Below are 19950 nucleotides of genomic sequence, written 5' to 3'. Positions count from 1 at the left end.
TGCACAAAAGGAAACATTTACAGATTGTGTGAACTCACTTTGAACATTCTGAGAAAATGGTTTGACCCAGGCATACATTTTAATGAACTTAATGTAATTAAGAACTTCATTCATCTTTTGCACACGCTCGTCTGTTGTTGATACACATTTTCTTCTGAAATAAGCTGTGAGGCGTGATACAAACATCTGAAACAAAAGGCAACACCATGCAACATTAATGGCAACTCAGAAAGAGCAAGTACATTCAATTCCTCCTAATTACCAGAGAAAGCCAATTTTGAATCTGAAAAAGGGCTTCAGGGATGGGGCAAGGCAATTGTTGTTCTAACATAAAGTCAAGCTGGAAACACTATTCATATCCTCCCACCCCATCTGCACTGAGCACTAGACTCACGATAGCAAGTTTCAACAAAAATAAAATTTGTGAAAATAAAGGTGTGCACTTTTACCAACATTGAATAGTATAACAAATCTGGTACTAGTTTCTGAGGCACAAAGACTACAAAAACATTAACCTATAGACACACCAAGTTGACCCTCATGGCAAATGAAGAGTAGAACCCATTTTAGCCAACCTTTTAACCTGGTCCCGTAAGGCAAAAGAGCAAGCTGGACTTTGCACAGCCAGATCAATTTCTACCATATGCTAGTGCTATGAAGGTGGTAAAACAGTTTTAACATTTTTACTAAATCAATTTTTACTAAATCAAATAAAGAGTTGTTCACGTGTTTCTAAGTATCTGCTACTCTTACATTCATTCCATTCCTGGTCTGAAATTCAAACCCAACACACTACTTTAGGAAGTTTTCAGCTCCTTGCCCTTCTTCATACTCCTGCAATCTCTTTTGGAGTCCCCATCAATAGAAAAGGACTGCTGAAAAGAACTGGAAAAGATGATTGAACTCCACTCCTCATTCCCCCCTTTAAAATATAATTCCCATTATTTTAATCCTTACTGTTGGCCAAATAAATTGGACTAAAGTGGACTTCACAGTATTCAGCTTCCATATTTTTTAAAATTTGTATTATGAATACAAATCTTCAGCAGCCTTACAGGGCATTTTAGAGGCAAGAAGATTTTGGCTTGAACTAGCCTATTTCACAGCTCAGCAGAAGTAGAGGCAGGAGTAACTAACCAAGAACACCCTCTCCCAGATGTGGTGCTTTTCAACATCTTTTGCTGAAATCAAGAGCAATGTGCTCATACAACACTGAGCTCCTGTACACAAGCTGGAGGCCTTGTGTCTTTCCAACCTCGACCACAAGCACCTGAGCATTCTGCAGTTTAATTTAGCTATGCATATTTATCTCAGTGAAATCTATCAGCTTTCCTATTTCCATTTTCTAATTTTCTTTATCATTTTGAGCTTCCTGTTTCCTGTCTGAGCTTCATGCACCATTTTTAGAAACACCTTCAATAACATGCAGTGCCATAAACGGGCTAAACCTAGCACATTTCAACACCTTCTATTCAGAACTATACATATGTCTGACCTAATAAAAATGAAGCAAGTCTTAACTCTTTCCAACTCACCATTGCCGGGTAGAAAAGGATGAAGACAGCAGAGCCCAAGAAGCCTGTTGGACCCAGAATAATCACATTATAAACCATTCCTAAGACGGCCACAATAGGGCCCCCAGCCAACAAACTGCCAACTGCTGCAGCTTCAAACATTCTTTGACCATCATTGGAACATACATTTATGAGCTGAAAAATACACATAACAGATTATTTAGTTTTAAGGCACAGCTCATTCTCGAAGGAATATATTGCATAACCCTTTTCACACTGCAATTTCCAAAATGATGCTGCAGCTTACCTCTCCAAGAGACTTCTCCTTGATGTTCTTCAGCTTAAGAATTTTCTTAAAGGCCATTGTCAAGATAGCTCCACGCAGTCTAACCCCCGTGCGGTAATTCAAAGCCCACGTTAGCGCAAGGGACCAAGATCGCACTATTTCCGTCATAAAGATGCCAAAAACTAAAAACAAGCTGTACTGCAGGTTGGACTCACTCTGTTGGGTATACTCCAAAAGATGTTTCACAACGAACGCCTACAGGAAGAAATGCAAGCTTGCATGAACACCCCTTCATCCCAGAAGACCATGCAACAACTTTATGTTAAGTTAGAAATAAGTAGGCTACTTTGCTTTTGAAAGAGCCGTTTGAAATAGAAAGCATCTTCTTTCTAGAAGTAAAAGGTGTCAATACAAGAAGTACTGTAACACAAAGCCCTGCTGAGAGCCAAGCACTGAGTCAAATTTAGTAAGTAAAGAGAGTTTAATTTGGAACCATATTCCTCGCAGCACGCTTCTAATCCTCCGTGTCTTCTAACTTAACATAAATCTGTCAGTTAGCTGAAAGCAATGCATTATCATACAGAAGAGTTTTAAAATGTAGTCACTACTTATACATCTGCGCACATTAAGAAACATTCCTTTACGTGACATTAAGACCTTTTTTATTTTATCTTTGGTTTGCTTCAAACGTGCTTATTTGATAAAAAGGAACAATGTACCTACAGTTGTAGAGGGGAAGAGTGAGAAGGACATTTGCAAAACATTCCTGGAAATAAACATCAGCAGTTTAATAGTAAAGAAAAAAAACAAGCAGAAAGCACAAGGTACGCAATACCACAAATCATTGGGGACAGGGGAGAAAAAAAAAGACAAAAAATTAACCATTCAATCCCTCCCCATACCCTCTCCCCCCAAAAACATAAACACTTTACCTCAGGAATCACATTTCAAACATCACCTGCAGAAAGAGGACAGCCCCCAGAACCATCGATTCCCACCTCCAGCTCTTTGTGGTCCAACGGCACAATATAATATCATACAACTCACAATCACCAGCAATATTAAATACTATTGACTGCGAAACAATTGACTTTTATTTGAAATAAAGTGCCATCTTAAATGGTAACATCTCAAAAACACTGTACAACAGGTAGAGCATTGTATAAACATACAATCTGCACATACAGGATAATTATAAAGGGCTAATATCTAACAATCAGTCTTAGCCTCTAACATAAACTAGATTTGAAACTACACACAAAACTATAAAGATACAAAAACAGAACAGTATTTGCTCATGAAGTCCAAAAGAAGTCAAACTTGCAGGTGCCAACAGAGGAGGCTTCTGAGGCTGCGCAAATTCTGAAATCTGGTTTAAAAAGTATCCTATAGTAAGGCTTCACAGACAGCAAAAGATTTCCTAGAGAGCTTTTCAACAAATGATGCTTTAAGATACTGGTGCTTTTGATATGCTAGTACAGAGCAGAGAATTACCTTTGCCCGCAATAAAAAGCAACAAAAAAAATCTGAGACCAAAGAAAATATTTGAGAAGCCTTTCACATCATAGTCCGTTGAAGTCCTCTTGGCTAAATCAGGTTTTGCAAATAAGAGTTCTGTATAGTTTGAAGAGAGGAAAAAAACAAAACCCCACTACTTCAGCAAAGGCATTGATAGCTATAGCCCAGCACCAAATAACAGAAAAAAATGGAGATCAAATTCATCTGTTCTGAGGAAAATAATACTGCACGTCAGAACCAAGGAAACATGCTGTAAATAATTTTGCTCTTTCTTTTTCACAGGTGTGAATTGAAGCCAGATGTCCACCAGGTTCTAGAATGGCCACTGAGAAAATTTACATACCGATCCCTGAACAAATGTGAGGAGCTCACATTCACAGACCTATTGCATTCCAACTTTCTCCTTACTTGGATTTAGTTTTACATCGACTGTTTGGACCACAACTGCATACAGTTGGTTTGCAGTTACTAAGGAGATTACTGACTTCTTTTTCCAGTATTCAATCCAACATATGCAACTGAGTCACTGAGCGATTGGGGTGAAAATCCCCTTTTTTCCTCACGAGCTGTAACTCAGCATGGTCGCAGACTGCAAGCATTTTGTCGCACACCACAGCATTGCTGAAAGTCTCCAAGAGAGGATGTATAAAGATAGCAGATGTTTCCTGGGGTCTCATTCCTCCCAAAACTTTTTAGTGCGATTTTTCAGCACTATTTTATAGATTCAGCACCTCTCGTGATGAAATAGAGACCAGCTTACATTATACCCCCATTTTTTTTTTCCGGAAGAAAGAAAAGAGGAAACAGCAGATTAAAGAATTTTGAAAAGGGAGGGGAAAAAAGTCACACAGAATTAACATTTACATCTGAACGCATACTATTTGAATTCAAACTAGTTTAATGACAAGAATCCAGCATAAAGTTATTTACAAAACAAGAAAGTTACAATACAAAAACTAAAACTCAAGCTAACGGGAAAAAAGGAACTCCTGTGACTATTACCGTAGTAGTTGGTACTAGCTGCTCGGCTGTCTTAAGCATTCCCATTGAATAAACATTACCTTACCTTTGCTCTTGGCGTTGGCTCTGCCCAGCAGGACTGTCTCATTCTGACGCAGAAAACAGCCATCCTGAAAATTCTAAAGAACAGCTTCTGTCACTGGTCCCACTGCAGTGCCGGCATCCCTGCTGCAGCCAGCGTGCGACAGCACAGGGCAGGCTGCAACTGGAGCCAACTGGGAAATTGGGAAACTTACCTCCAATAGCTTACCACTCCCCCCTCCAATAACTGACCAAACTGTCAGGCTGTACTCCACTAAGATAGCAAGTTTCCCCATCTCCCAAACAGGAAGAATAGCTCTGAACAGTTGCAAACAGGTACATTGTTCAGACCTGGAGTTAAACTGATTATGTTTAGTAATCCAAAAACTTCTTTGCTCCTCAACCCAAACTTGAAAGTTTTGGTAGCCGATCAAATGGCAGCAAATATTCACTGGAGATAAATAGTATCTCACCTATACTAGTACATTCTGATGGTTATTACAAGGCAGTCTGACACATGCAGCTGTCTCACCAGGTTACGCGTTTGGATACTGTGCCAGATGCAGAATTTATCAAAATAAAAAAAAGGAAGACCCTTGAAGGATCTATCCGATATCAAAAAAAAACCACACAGGAAGTCTGCACAACTCCTTTCCAGTTATAACCATCACAATGCTCATTAGCAAAGCCACAGCTGTTGGCTGGCATTTCAAGGTCATAGTCATTCAATTAAAATTTTTGAAGTTTAATACAGTGTTTAACTCCATTTTCATAATTTTCACCAATACATGAGGTCAAGTCAAGTGCTTTTCCTGATCTCCCTTTTCACCTTCAGGTGGCTGAAAGGGTGTAACAATACAAGAAAGCACTGATGCTTCTGAGGAGACAGCACAGGCATATCTATGAGGCATGCCATTTTAAAAAACAGGGAGGAGGGGATGGTAAAGACTTATTTTTCATGCCAAATGATGGAACTAAAAAGGAATTGTTCCTTATTCAGAGGAATGAATAAGGTTGCCTGTAAATGGGCAAATGTCTATAGATAATTTTAAATTACCCAAATCGAGCATCAATTGCAGCAGTAGCCCCCAGCCTAGTGAAGTTGGTTTGTTTTTCTCCTTCCCCTCCCACTCTCTCTCATTCAGCAGTTCAGCTGAGACAAATTGAGAAAATTACACTACAGAAATTAGGGGCAACCCTGCTGCAAGTTCTTCGCTAAAGATAAAAGCAGCTACTAAAGCCCTGTAGTGAAACAGTGACAGAAGCTCTTCTTGGGGAAAGCTAGTGCTGTTAAAACCTTAATCATGATTTATTGCTACCAAAGTATATTACCAAAGTATGTTCGTATATTTTATAATACAAGTTACTATAAATTATTACCAAGAAAGCAATACCACAGAAACATTTATTGTTATTCATATTACATGAAACAAGGCAAACTTTAAAAAGACTTAAAAAGCAGAACATCATTTTGATAAGACATTTAAAAGCAGGAAAACATTTTAAAAAGACATTTCACCTAACAGTGCACCCAAGTGTACTTACCCAAGAAATGAACCTTCAGCTTACCAGCACACTGAAACGTGTACTACTAGCAGTAATACTGCTCCTACTCCTCAAGGGAAATGTGTAGAGAATAAATTTAGTCAAAATTTCAACTGTAAATCTGCACAGCACGTGCAACAAACAGGTGACAAAATATGGTGTGAATGTCAAGTCCCATATGTTGTTATCTTCATTACGACCCATAGCAACAAACAGCAGCAGTTCCTAGAGGCAATAACGTACTCTAACACTTCTACATGAAACCTGTCTGACCATTCTCTGCAGGATCAGTAAAGACTATACCCACAGACTTCTTGAGACCTGCTCATGTTAGTTTTTAAGTAGTGCTCTAATAAAATTGTTTTGTTCCACTTCTTGAAGACTGTGCTATTAATGCCAATAATCTAAGATTAGTGTTTTAGCAGACTGAATTTTATTCCAAGATAAATTTACAGAATTGCAAAAAGAAAAAGAAAACAATTAAAAGACCTGCACATAAGAATTTTATGCAAAAAGACCACATACCAGTTAAGGAAGAACTTTAAACTATACTCAAAACCAAAGAGAAAAATCAAGTGTGCATTTCCTCCAAGATACCTAAACTCCCCCTCCCTTCTCCAAGAACTTGCCTCAGTATTCAGCAACTGATCCACCAGCTGTAGGAAACCTATCTTGGATTATTGAATCATCTGGAATTTTGCCCCAAAATTTCTAGCTAGTCAAAACATTTAAGTGATTCTGCAATGAAAGCTTAAAATTTTACAGTTGGCCATGAGATGGAGCCCTCTGGGGTTGTTAAAAAAAGGATGGATATTACTTACTGGTCCACTAAAACCCGCGAGCTGCGTGATCATCAGACACACTATGGAAATGATGAGCCTGGTGCGGCAGAAAATCCACACAACCCTCCGGAGAGAAGCATCATCAGGTCCACTTTCTTTAAGTTCTTCCTGCCACAATCTCTCCAGCCTAATAAAAACAGAAGCTTCGTGTTACAAATTTTTCACCATGAGAGAAGGTACGAACTCATGGGTACTTCTTTGTGAAAAGTCAAAGCACCTCCTAGCTCAGAGCAACAAGTTACTAGATATCAAGAGAAATAAATACATGGTACATTCTGTGAGGTAAAAGAAAAATATCTGCATCTTGAAATATCTACGTTGTGTTACTTCTAGAGAAGAGAGGGATGAAAAATACAATGTCTTTCGCTTTGTCTCAAGTCTCTTTGGCAATCTTAATATACTGACTTGTCACAGTCTTTCCTTGCTGATCTAACAGAAGAGTTGTGGAGTCAAAACCTGAGAATTCTCATTAGCCATAAAACATTAGCCTGATCACAAGATCTGACCCATATTCAAATCACCTTGCTACTGTCAGTATTACTTTTCATTATTTTAGCACAAGATTTTTTTCAGTGTAGCCTTGAGAAAGAACTTTGTTTTAATAAAAAATAGTTCAAAGACATGCAAAATCAGAAAAAAAATCACAAAACATTCCTAAGAGACAGAATCCTTTAAGTTCACTGAAATCGGCAAGAGTACAGAAACGATGCAGCAGGACGAAGTGGTCTATGAAGGATAAAACTAAATTCCACTGTTCTGAGAAAGGCAGAACAAAATATCAGTGCTGCTTTTCTAGGGCAACACTATATCATTGCTTGTGAACTAATGTATAAAAAAAACAGGAAACAAGAAAATAATAAGGAACAAGATGTCTCTACCTTCTACAATTGACATCTGAAGACTCATGCCTTGATAAAGACCATACATCATCCATAAACAATTCCCCTTTCTTGTATGCTCTGTGGGCCAAAGGAGTGAGCCAGGAGAAGGTCATGCAGGAGAAAAGCCCAGCATTATCAACAGGGTGCTGGTGTCTAGAAGAAAAAAAATCACAAACAAATGAAAAAGGAAACAGAATTGTAAATCCCTGAGAAAAACAAAGCGTCCTCTCATTGAAAGTACTCAGAGTACCAAATGGCCCATGCCAGTCATACTTGCTAAACAAATTCTGATGTTTTCAGTACCAGTCAGCAGACCTACAGCTGCAGTCCTGCTTTCCTGGTTTGAAAAGCAAATGCTGTATCAGTTCTTTTGTAGCCTAGACTTACTTGGAAGTAGTCCGTATGGGTTTCAGCACATTCAGGCCATGGTGGTATTTGCCCTTGTGATGCTCTTCGTCCAGCATTCTCAGCTGGGAATGCACGGAGGTGTCCAGTGGCAGGCCCTCTGCCCGAGCAGCTGCTTCCAAGGCATCCTGGCATTCAATCTGCTTTTACAAGAAAGACAGCAGAGTCAGAGTTCAAAACTACATTTAAAGTCCACAACTCCTGACTCCAGCAACTTCACACCTCCTTCTTCTGTAAATTATTGTGCAACAGCAATCACTACCTTTTAAATGTCTTAGAGGACAGGCTTCAGGCTGGCAGCAAAGACATGGAAGGCACACATTAGTTTAGATCTGCATTAGACTGCTGCATTTGTAAAACATAAATTAACACCAGTATTGTGCCTGTGCATTCAAAGGATAAATGGATAGACCAGATTAATTTTTCATCCTGCCACAGGAAATACAATAGAGAAAAATTACAAAATCAAGTACCTTTGACAACAGTTCAGGAAATCAATGACTGGCTTATGCAGTGAAATTAAGACATACATTCTTCATGAATTTACACCCTCTTAGGGTAATTTAGATATTCTTATCCACAGAAGAACCAAATTATTTTCAGAATACTACTAAAGTTCCTTCTTCAAAAATACCTTGGATTAGATCAAAAAACAAATATGCATTAAGCAGAATTGTACTTTCTTTTATCATGCTTCCTGCTTTTTCTCTTTTTCCCCCTAAACTAAAGGGAACAAAGATGACAATTTTCTCTGCTCCCAGCCATGCTTCTCAATGGCTCAGCAACTTTATTTACAGCCCCTTAATAGGCAAGCCTTATCTCAGGGGAGTTTTTCCACACCGCTAGTGAAAGGCAGATATAAATGCTAATCTAAGACGAGAAAGGAAACAGCAATGATAGGGAGTAGTCAAAATGTTGCAGAGTTCAAACAAACCTTTTGATCAGAAGCTAGATGTGGCAAAACTATCTGAGGAGATTAGCTTGCTATCTATACTCGCAGAGGGCTCACTACTGCTTCTGTTAACTTAATGGACCACTTATTGCAGTGCTATGTTACCTGTTTATATTCTAATTTTTTGAAATGGAGCTACTTTGTGGAAAAAAAACTCTATTCTGAGGTAAAAATCTTCCTGGCTGTCTCACAAACAGAGATACTATGTTCACCCTTATTAGTTGCCTTCCCCAAGCAAAGTTATTTTATTTCTTTGAAAACAGCAACTATGAGTGCCTTGTAGCCTCTTCAAAACACAGTATCTGCAAAGCACTAAATGCATATCAATAGCAAGCACTTGGTTCCTAACTTTGCATCATGTAATTTTTGTCAGAAAGGCCACTATTTATCGGAGACTTAGTCTGTACTACATTAACATGTAAGCATGTAGCACATCAAGACATAAGCTTCCACTAATGTGAAGGACAAGAACAGGAAATTGATAATAGCATAAATCTGTCCTTTATTTATTTAACCAAAGTACTTAAATAGTGCCTAAGGATGTTGTCAACAATCCATAGTCCTGATCTCAAAAAACTTATTCACTAAACCTAAAGCTATGATTACAAAAGAAGATAGCAAAGTAACAAGAAAACAAAAGAACATTACAACATTATGACACATGGAGTGACTCAAAAATATGCAACACTTGAAATCTGAATTAAAAGACTTCTCACTCAATTTATATTAAATTACTGACTCAGTAAGGGCAATACCGCCTTACTAAATCTACCCAGATCAGCATTAATATGGAACCTGCCAAAGATGTCTCAAAGGACTCAGTAGTGGGGAAAAGGTCTGCACCACTGCTTTTCTGGTTACAGCAGAGGAATTCATAGCTAGTTTGCTATGTTACTCTTTGCAAGAGCCCCAAGCAGATCTGCCCAAACACCCTTATTGCTGATAACATGCTTATTTGTAAGTGATGCCACAGGCTATTTGCAGAATCGTTCTTTTTCAGAGCACACAAAAAGTGCCTGGAAGTTTTTTAAAAAAAAAAAAAAAAGTCTTCCAAAACCAGAAACACTGTATTTGTCAGCATAAAAGTTTTTCACCACTTACAAACAAGAATAGCTTTTTAATAAGAAGCACAAGTGCAAGATACTGTATTTTTAGGCAATCCAAAGATAATGTTCTTAAACACTCACTGTGAAAAATAATTAAACTCTCCAGAGCTGCTCAACAGAATTCTCTCAGCAAAGGTCAAAAAGATGCATTGATAGTCTTGCCTAAGACTAGGGCACTGCCTTTGAAAGATCTTTATAACGTCTTGCCATAGAGGCAAGCATAAGCACAAACCCCTAGTTGAGAACATTGCTCATCTCCATGTTGTCAAAATCCCACATGTACGACTACCAAGAAACAAATGCAACATACTACCGTACAATAAGATTCTAAGAAAGACCATACAGTTCTGTGTCACATTAGAAAAATCTTCAAAGCATAGAGTTTATCAGGATGAAATGAGACTCCTAAGCAGTTCTACAATGCATTTCTAGAGGAAAAGACTGAAGTACAAAAACTAGTCACAGCCCCAGCGCTGTTAATTTAGGCTTCTGAATCCCTATTATTTTTTCAGGTGTTCATCAACTGGTGATATGCTGATTGCCTGCATGCACGTACAGTTTTCTTGGAAACTAAAACCTTGAAGAAGTCATTACCAATGTGATATAACAGGCTCCAGCACTGCTCTTGAAAGAAATGTCTAATAAAACATGGCTGCACTATCAAACAGAAATCAGACAGCACTTTTTCTAATTCAGCAACTTATTAATATACCAATACAAGCAATGAACCAGGTGATACAACACGGTGTTGATAACTCTAAAGAAATGCTCACAGAAACAAAACAAGCCTAAATCAGATATCACTAACCGGAGTGAGGGGAATCATTCAGACATTTCTTGCAAAATAGCAGCTTCCTACTCAGCATCATCAAAAACGCCAAAAGACAATGAAGAATTGTTACAAAAGACACAAAGAATAAAGCAGGAAACATTACCATACCACTTAAAAAAACCTAGGGTTTGCCTTCTTTTTGAACACCAGAGTCAGTCCCCTGTCACTTCGGTTCAAAGAGGGTATAATACTTAAAATTACTTTCTGCAAGCAATGAGAACAGTTGGGATTGGAACAGCTTCCACACAAGCGTAAATTTAAGACTTTTCAGCTGGATAGAAGAGAGGAATAAAGATACAGGTACAGGTATTTGAGAGGTCCATAAACCCATGAATGGCATGAAGAAGAGAACTAAGGAATGATCACCAACTGTTTTTATGACAAAAGAACTGGGGACACTCAGTGAAATTAATGTTTTTCACACAAGGCATACTTAAATTCAGAATTCTCTGTCATAGGATGCTGTAAAGTTCAAATGCCTAAATGGACTAAAAATGGGAGAATTAAACTCACATAGGATAAGCATATCATGGCTTATTAAATGCATGACAGAGGGCACCAGCAATCATTTACCCAGCACCTTATTAATAGCTGGTGGATCCCAAAACCAGTTTCTGAAGCCATAGGCATCTCCTAACAGAGGGTAATGGCTCTACACGTCGCATTTCATGAAGCTGTGGCACACCTGGGTGCAGGCTGATATGATTCAACAGATGACTGGGAAAATTAACAGATGAAGAAAACAGTTAAACTTTTAATCCTGAGGACAATCCCTGAGAGTCGGGGGAGTACTGAGGAAGTATCACTCCACACATGATCCTGCCTTGTTCTTTTACCTCTACAGCTAGCTCACAGACAGGCAGAGAAAAGAGAAGCATGGCTGGTGCTGCTACCACAGAGCATACCTGCCCCCTCTGACCTTCTGCAACTTGAAAGAGCAACAAAACCCTTCCAGCACCTGTTATCATGATTTCCTCGTCCAACAAATTGGTCATAGCAATGGTAAGCACATAAGGTAGTGTGAGAGCCAGAAAGATGACATGGTTGGCTCAAGACATGTCATGACAGAAAGTCTGGGTGAAGTGAGGAAAAGAAGTTGTTTAAGGGCAAGGAAAAAGATTTGCTCATTAAATTAGAGACAGCAGTACCAAAATCACAATCCACATACCAAGGTCATGTGAGAAGGCCATGAAAATACAGAAAATTTATTTGTATTGACAGCCCAGCTACAAAGCTGTTACAAAGCTATCAAACATACATGATGTCAGAGGTAAGCAAAACAGAACTTCTGTAGTAAGCAAGAGGGACATCAGGAACATTATGCAGAAAGGCAAGCAAACTCAAATATGTGAAATTGAAGGACACTTCTGAAAACCTGCCAAGCAGCCAACATGGGCATTTATCTCTGAGGAGAGGGAGCAGGTGAAAAGAAACGAGGCAGCCATGATGTATATGGAAATGGGAGGGGGGAGGGAAACAAACCACAAAACAGTGAGATCTTAGCCTTTCACACAGGCAATCTCATATTTAGCAGAGAAGGCAGCAATTTATTGGTTTGACAACCACAACATCAGATGATAACAGCAAAACCAGACAAGCCTGGAGGCCAAGCAAAAGATTTTTCCATCCCTTACTCATCTTGCAGAGAAAGAAGTTGATGTGTATGCAGTCAACATACAACCCAAATCCCACCCACTAAACAACTATTTTCTCCTCTTCCATGAGGCAGAACATCTTCCAGGGCTCAGAGCACTGCAGGGAAGAAGCTGCATTTCTTCTGGTCCTACTGCTACCTGACAGGAAACTAGAGCAGACATATGAAGGCTTCTTTTATTAATACATGCAGCTGATACAGAATACAAAAGCTACTGTGGTTGATTTACTATTACATAAAGTTAAAATTGTTTTATTTAAAACAACTCTGAGCTGGCAATGCTGCAGAACAGGACTCCCACCTCTTGCATTTAGAAGGCAGACCTCAGCAGGCCTCCTCACTCCTTTCCTCAAGTTCCCAGTAAGGAAAAGCAAATGGGAAATCAACAGACCAGCACAATAGAGCTCAGGACTAGGTGGGCATATGGGGAAAGGGAAAATTATATGATCACCAGTTCTGCTCAGTGCTTAAAGCATTCTCCATATTACAATTCCAGGATGAACAGCAATTTTAAAATATTTAAGAGACTTCATTAAGGAATGGTGTTTCAAAAGAAGATTAGTTATTATAGTTTGTATGGGCTGGGGAAGAATAGGATCAACTGTTCCAGTTAGCTTAAGAATAACTAAACTAAAATAAAACAAAAGTCTAGGAAGAGATACTTTGAAGTTGTAATTATGTCCTTCTTCCCAGAAATTCCCCTGATTTTCCTCTGAGTCTTTCCAAGCATAACCCCACTTGAAAGTAGCTAGGGGTTTTATACACTGCTTTTGCAAGTAGCACAGGCAGCCCCTAAAGCACTGTTGTCCAGGCTTCTGGAAGTCACCAAACCCAGGAGCATCTAAAAATTAAGTAGGTTTGCAGGTCCAAACATTGTCAAATGTGCTGTTGCTCAGTGAAGCAGCAAGTGCTCTATGAACTTTATATTCCACTAAGGCAATTTTCCTCTTCTCCTTTCACTGGATTTCATGCAGTACACAATCTACAAAAGTATTAATAGAGGGATTTGCAGCATTAGACTCCCAGCCTACTCTGTAGCTAGAATGCTTTATAATACCCTGCCTGATTAGAACATGAGCCTATTTAAGACTAGTTTGGTGTATCATCCACCCATACCAGCTGCCTCCCTGAAGGAGAGGCAGCAAGGAGCAGGCACTGGGCTAGATCACAGACAATGGGTGTGAGGATGGAGGCATTGATCCTTTAGACACCTGCATATATTGACTGCAAAGTACAGACAGCACAGTTGAATTCACACAGCACCAAGATGAGACCACCACATAGCTTTAGATGCCTAGAAATTATGGTTACAGCTTTCAGAACTGCTGCAATGAACTAAGTCAAGAAGTTCAGGCCTCCATTTTCTTCCACCTCCTGACAAGTGGAGTATAAATGAAAGCTCATGTCTCTGCTACCTTCCCAGCTTTCATTACAGGGAAGAACAGCTCTTTACAGCACCAACCATATATCCAAATGCAGGAATAAGTGCAGCTGTGCCATATTTCTCTTAAGTGAAAAGAGAATTAGCTGTTCAGAAGTGTGCTCTGAACACTTTCAACAGCTTGAAGTCCTAACACACTGTTATATGTGACTTCATGACCTCTGCAGTTGCTCTTCTGGGCTAGGCTTAGCAGAAGTTGAATTAGCATTGGAGTCATGGTTTCAAAGCTTGCCTGAGTTTATGCATCCTCAGATTACAGCAGAAGTATCCCAGTAGTGCTTGGCACTGATATCAGGGCTCTGTAGCCAAACAAGATCAGGGTATGTATGTTTGCGATGAGCCTGAATATTTTAGTCACATATATTGAGCACTTTTATTTGATGCACATAGAGATCTTACTGAGGACAGGTATATCAGTTTCTTCCAGGAACATTGCTTATTTGACCTTGCCCTTGAATTCTGGCAAGCATTAGCACTGAGGTAAGATGTTCTAAACTCTTCCCTGGCAAATCTGCTTATTCCTGCAAGCCAAGCAACAGCATTTGGCATGTAGTGTTCATTTTAGGATTTTGCAACAGTAGCTGCTGTGTATGCATCTGATTAGCAGCTGTACACCTGCTTAGGTTTCTGGTATACACGAATACATATCTTTGTTTTGCATTAAAACTAGTATTCATGATCTTGTAATCAAAGGATATAGGATTCATTCAGAGCTGAGGTTGTACACTAATCATCCAGCACTGAAGCTACATAGTTCATGCACGCTAACAGTACAGTAACAGCAGACTCCTGTAGAACTGGAAACAATGATCAGCCTTAACTATAAGTTGCCCTACAGAATTAGCACCCTACATGTGCTCTGACCACAAAGCTGGGAAACTAACTCCTCACTAAGCAGATCAACCTAGCACAGCACAGGCCGAGGATTTGGCTCCTGACTCACTCAGGTAAGCTCTGCTATCCTGACCGACATGCAGGCAGCCTGCCATATGCTGGATGTGTTCTTCCAGTAATATCCTTTACTCAGGCCCTGCCTAAGCTAGATCACACAGAAGCTACACAACAGAAGCTACTCATATCAATTTAGTACAACACCGGGAGTATCCAGGGAGTCTTTAAACTCAAACTTTTGTAGAGTAGAATCACTAGTGAATAACAGCAGAAGCCTTGACACCACAGCATTTACCGAGCCTAACACAACAGACTTTTATTCAACTCACCTTCCTGTACCAACACATGCTTCCAAAAGTAAGGGGCACCCCACTCAAGTGGCAAATGAACTAGTAAACTTAAAGTAAATACCTCAGGGCTCCAAACATGTTGGCTTTGAAATTCTTTAACCTTAGTCCTCAAAAAAGGACTGAAATACAGATTTTGTTTGTGGAACAGCCTGTTCACAGTATGCAGTTCAGACCACAACCGATTATTCCTTAGCATTAGGATATGGATGTTCAAAACTAATAACCATCTCAGTGTCTCAAGGTATCAGAACTCCCCGCATATAAGTGAGTTTTGACTTATTTGTAGTTAAGTTCTCCGGTAGTTTGGATAGATCCATTAAATCCTTCTGGCAACTCTTATAACTGTACACCAGGTTTCCAAGACAGCCATAGGGCAGAACATCTCCAGCACTAATACGGAACACTACAATGGAAAAGACACTGCCAACTCCTTCACTGATGGTTAATCTGTTCCTTACACACTTTTGGTCATGAGCAGGCTGATTTACAAATCTGCTTTGGACAAAGGAACAGCAGCCAAAGTAGTCAAAGACAAGACTGCCAAGTGGCCAGATCTGAGGTTTTATCATGTGGCTAAGACTTAGACAAAAAATGGTTAGTGCACTAAAGAAGACAGCTGACTTTAAATGGAAGCCATGAATTAGCCAGAACACCATGTTCCTCTAGAGAACATCTCTGCCCAGTGAAGGATTTTGCCTTTTTGCTCCTCCTATTACTAAGTGTAAGTCTTCTCAGATATAGTTAACCCCCCTTCAAGTTTCAGGTAAACTTTTGATACATGACTGGCTGATGGATAGGCTCCTTTCTCAGCTGGTAATATGTTCATATTTATGGAAGACAAGGTAGAGATATCACTTCTTCAGAGCGGTTAGAGAATCATCGTAAAACATTCACCAACAACCAAGTCAAGGGTCTTGTGTCAAGTTAGTGAGTACTTTAGAAGCAGAAGTTCAATCGTAAAACAACTTGACAGAACATGATTCTAACCAAGACAATACATTCAGTTCTTTGGGCATATCACGGAACAAATGCATCTTTAGAAAGCAACATGAGTCTTTGCTTCTGCACATAGTCTAATTGTGTTCAAAGCTTTCAAAGATAACAGAAATACTGACAAGGTAGATTTAAGTTCTGCTTTCATTTGACTTGAAAAAGTAAAAATAGTTAACATTTAGGGAAAAACATGCCTTCAGTATGTAGGCACTTCACTTGTCTAGATTTGCCTTCTTGAGCTCATTATGTGAACTTATCCCTGAGTTTCAGCTCTGATGATCACACTGAGAATCTTCAGACAAGTCTCTCAAAGAGTCACCAGAACAATAGCTCAGGATTGAACTTGAGAGCATTTTACATGCTCCTGATACAGGTGCACTGTCTACTCATCCCTTAAGCATTTGTAGATGGCATAATAGCATTTCTACTTTGGTTTACTAAGGAAGGCAAAAGTCTCCATCTTCCTTCCTTTACTTCCTGTGCACTGCTTAGCAAGGTTGAGTATCATCAAATTTACAACAGGAAAACTCTCTACAGCTTTTAACAAGGGTACACTCACAGATATTCTAGGCACTGTCAGGGCAGTTAAGTCACTGAAACTGGGTTTGAGGGATGCTATCCTTCAGTTTCGTGCACTGTTCACCTTAGCCTCCTTCAGCATGGGGGCTTATATGTTCCCAATTTCTAACTTTCCTTTATATCCGAGACCTTGTCTCCATTTACCCTCTCCTTCCTGCCATCTCTCTGCTCTCAGCATGACACATTACGGTGGCTGCTTTTTCCCAGTCATCTCCTGCAGTGGCCTGTACCAGCAGTGGCTTCTCTTTGTCTAAGGGTCCCAGCCTACAGGCACTTGTTCTAGAATAATGAACTGCAGAGCAAAACCATTGCTCTGAAACAGAAATTCCCCATCCCCACAATTTTAGAGGTTTATTAGTACGTTTCTATCTACCATACTGCACGTGTTCAGACACCACACAAGTTGTATCAGAGTTGTAGAGTCTGCATCATGCTTTGTTTTTATGACAGTATATACCATATACCATTCAGTTAAAACTTTATCAATGAGGAGAGTAAGGTTATGCAGCATCTCTCATGGGCACTGTCTGCAGAACCGGTCTAATCATCAACTCACCTAAATTCCCTGCTACTTCAGCTGCTCAACTACAGCATTAGACTTTTAGCTTTCAGAGCCAATGTTACAGAGACTATAACAGATTTGATCCACTGCCTGTTAGTAGGAATGGGTTCATTTTAGAATGACCATACCTATTCTCTGCATCAGTGGCCTTACATTGCAGTAGTTTGTTCACAGCAGGGGAAGAACACACCAAAGTAGGATCCATAGAGGAACATGCCTCACCTAGCAAAGCCTTTTATACAAGGCTTCCAAAGATCACTGGACAAACACTGTTTTCTCTCCTACTTCAAGTGAGAATACAAACAATGAAGTTTAATAGCATTAGTTTCCAATTTTATCGTAACAGGACATAAATATCTCCTTGCAGTCAGACTGCAGCACAGTACACAAATGCACTACACAGCAAAAGCTGAAATTCTAATTCTAGGTTTAAATTATTACAAAGAATTCAAATGTATTGTTATATACCTGCACCTGTGTAAATTTTACATGTTTTATGGCAACACGACCTAAACCAAGTCCTCCCTCATCTTCTATGCAGCTATAATCTGAGAAAATAAGGTATCTAAGACTGCACTTGTGTGTAGTCTGTTATTAACAGACAAGAAATCCTCAAGCTGCTAAGTGTAGCCATAGACAGAGTATGATGGCAGCAGTTACAAGTTTCAGAAATAAACACATCAAGATTTGATCTATTCTTGCACGTCTCTCCTAGTGCAACCAAAGACCAATGAGATGCTCAGCTGGGTAGCAATTAAAATGAGTCTAGCACTTTGCCAGACATCTTGATCAAGTAGTCCACCGCAGTTTCACCTTCTTATGCAGTGAGCACTGTCATCAGCTCAAACTACTGCGGCTTCTAGTTGTAATATGAGCCAGCCATATAGCAATATCTTTCTGTGTAGAGACTGATTCAGAATACCTACGGCCCATAAGAGCCTGCTCAGGCTGTGATTCCTAAAGTTCTATGTTTACTTAGTTATGAAAATATGAAATCTTCTGGAAAAATGCAGACAACCAGCAGCTTCAGCTAAAACTAAAAGCTTATAGTTAAGCTGTCTAGAGGGCCTGCTCTGAGCATGGAGTGCCAAGGCACTACTACCCAGGCTACATTCACATTCCTATTTTTGAACATGCTGTTCAACACGGTTGGTTCAGACACTTCAGATGCTCCAGAGAGGTTGAGAGGTAGAGTTGATCTGACTACTGGACAGTCAGACAGTGATAATCACTTCAAAGCTACCAGTGCTTGAAGGATTTACATCAACTCCAGCAAGTTCTGATCACCTTCTCTGCTGTCTTTGGCAAAAGCTGTCAGAGACAAACCTGAAAAATAAGAGATCAAGGTAAGAACAGGAGTATTAGTAGGGCTTCTGATAGCTAAAGTTAGCAACTCATTTTTCCTGCATGTTTAAAACAATCTCTACAGTTCCACACTGCCCAGTGTCTTCAAATGCAGCAATTTGCACTTGAGGCTTACCACAGATGCTGTAGATGCAGTCATTATGCCTCAGCAGCAAGAACCTAATCCTGAACACTACATTCCAGTCAGAACCAATTACAGCTTGGAGTACAATTTGTAAATTAGTGCCCTAGCATTGTTAACTTAGGGACTAGAATTTCAAGAATTGAATTCTCACAAGCATTGTGTATCATGAGAACAAGCTGCTTCTACATCCTCTTCTGTTGTTGCAAACGTAACAGGGTAGGGGAGCAAAATACTGACTCATTTGCTGTTCCATCAAATAAACATGAAGTCTACGTTTGAGAAGTGCCTATTCCAAAACCACTTTGAGAACAAATTATTTCTCTTCCTCATCTGTTATTTTACATTATGTTTCATGGACACAATGGGATCTGCCCTCCTCAGCAGAACACACTGCTTCCATGAGAAAAACTAAATACAATTACTTCAGATAGAACTTGAAGGGCACGCAAGCATTCCGAGAAGAAAAAGTTCTAAAGGTATAAGTATAAATCAATATTTCAAAACATCCCTTAATTTTTATTCACTGGTAATGTAACAGCTTCTTACAGATGAAGACTGACTATAGCACTAGGCAGCAAGTGCACCTTGAAGTTATCTTCATTCAGAAGAGCCATGCCCCCACATACAATAAGCACAATTAGTACGGTATTATGTATTGGGAACATGTAGTTAACACCCTATTTTGTAAGCTACATTAAGGTCTCCAACAAAGACTTAAAAATCAATTGTTATAAGAATACACTGCAGAAACTTATTCAGGAGGTGAATATATGCATTCACAAGCTGAATAAAAATTGTTTCTTGAATTTCAGCCTCAGAATGCCTATTTCAGAAGTCCACATTTCTATAGCAACATTCCCATTAAGCACCAGGAAATGTTGGATTATTATATACTACTTATATTGCAGCATGATTTCAATTATGATTCCAGGAAGCCTATTTGAAAAGCTCCTATCTTTCAAAGAAGTGATCTTTCAGTGTGTGACCAAACAGTATTTAAGCTTCTAAGGAAAGAACTGCAAGTTCTTTTTCATTATTGTCATGAACACCCATTACAGCATCCTTTCAG

The 19950-nt window shown here is 39.4% G+C and overlaps 1 protein-coding gene across 1 annotated transcript in view; it reads right to left on the bottom strand.

Moving 5' to 3' along the window:
- The window catches only part of ABCC5 (ATP-binding cassette, sub-family C (CFTR/MRP), member 5), a 48197-nt gene that overhangs the window by 24802 nt on the left and 3445 nt on the right, over positions 1 to 19950 (bottom strand). The window contains exons 2-7 of the mRNA XM_009572864.1: positions 8015 to 8172; positions 7625 to 7780; positions 6726 to 6873; positions 1822 to 2055; positions 1536 to 1709; positions 39 to 186 (exon numbers count right to left, since the gene is read on the bottom strand). Of these exons, the coding sequence (XP_009571159.1) occupies positions 39 to 186; positions 1536 to 1709; positions 1822 to 2055; positions 6726 to 6873; positions 7625 to 7780; positions 8015 to 8172 (1018 nt within the window). The remainder of the gene's footprint in view (positions 1 to 38; positions 187 to 1535; positions 1710 to 1821; positions 2056 to 6725; positions 6874 to 7624; positions 7781 to 8014; positions 8173 to 19950) is intronic.

The sequence above is a fragment of the Fulmarus glacialis genome, unplaced genomic scaffold (genome assembly GCF_000690835.1).
Source record: "Fulmarus glacialis isolate BGI_N327 unplaced genomic scaffold, ASM69083v1 scaffold7592, whole genome shotgun sequence".
Classification (NCBI taxonomy): Eukaryota; Metazoa; Chordata; class Aves; order Procellariiformes; family Procellariidae; genus Fulmarus; species Fulmarus glacialis.
The sequence above is the reverse complement of the archived record's forward strand: the minus strand, read 5'-3'. Positions and strand labels throughout refer to the sequence as shown.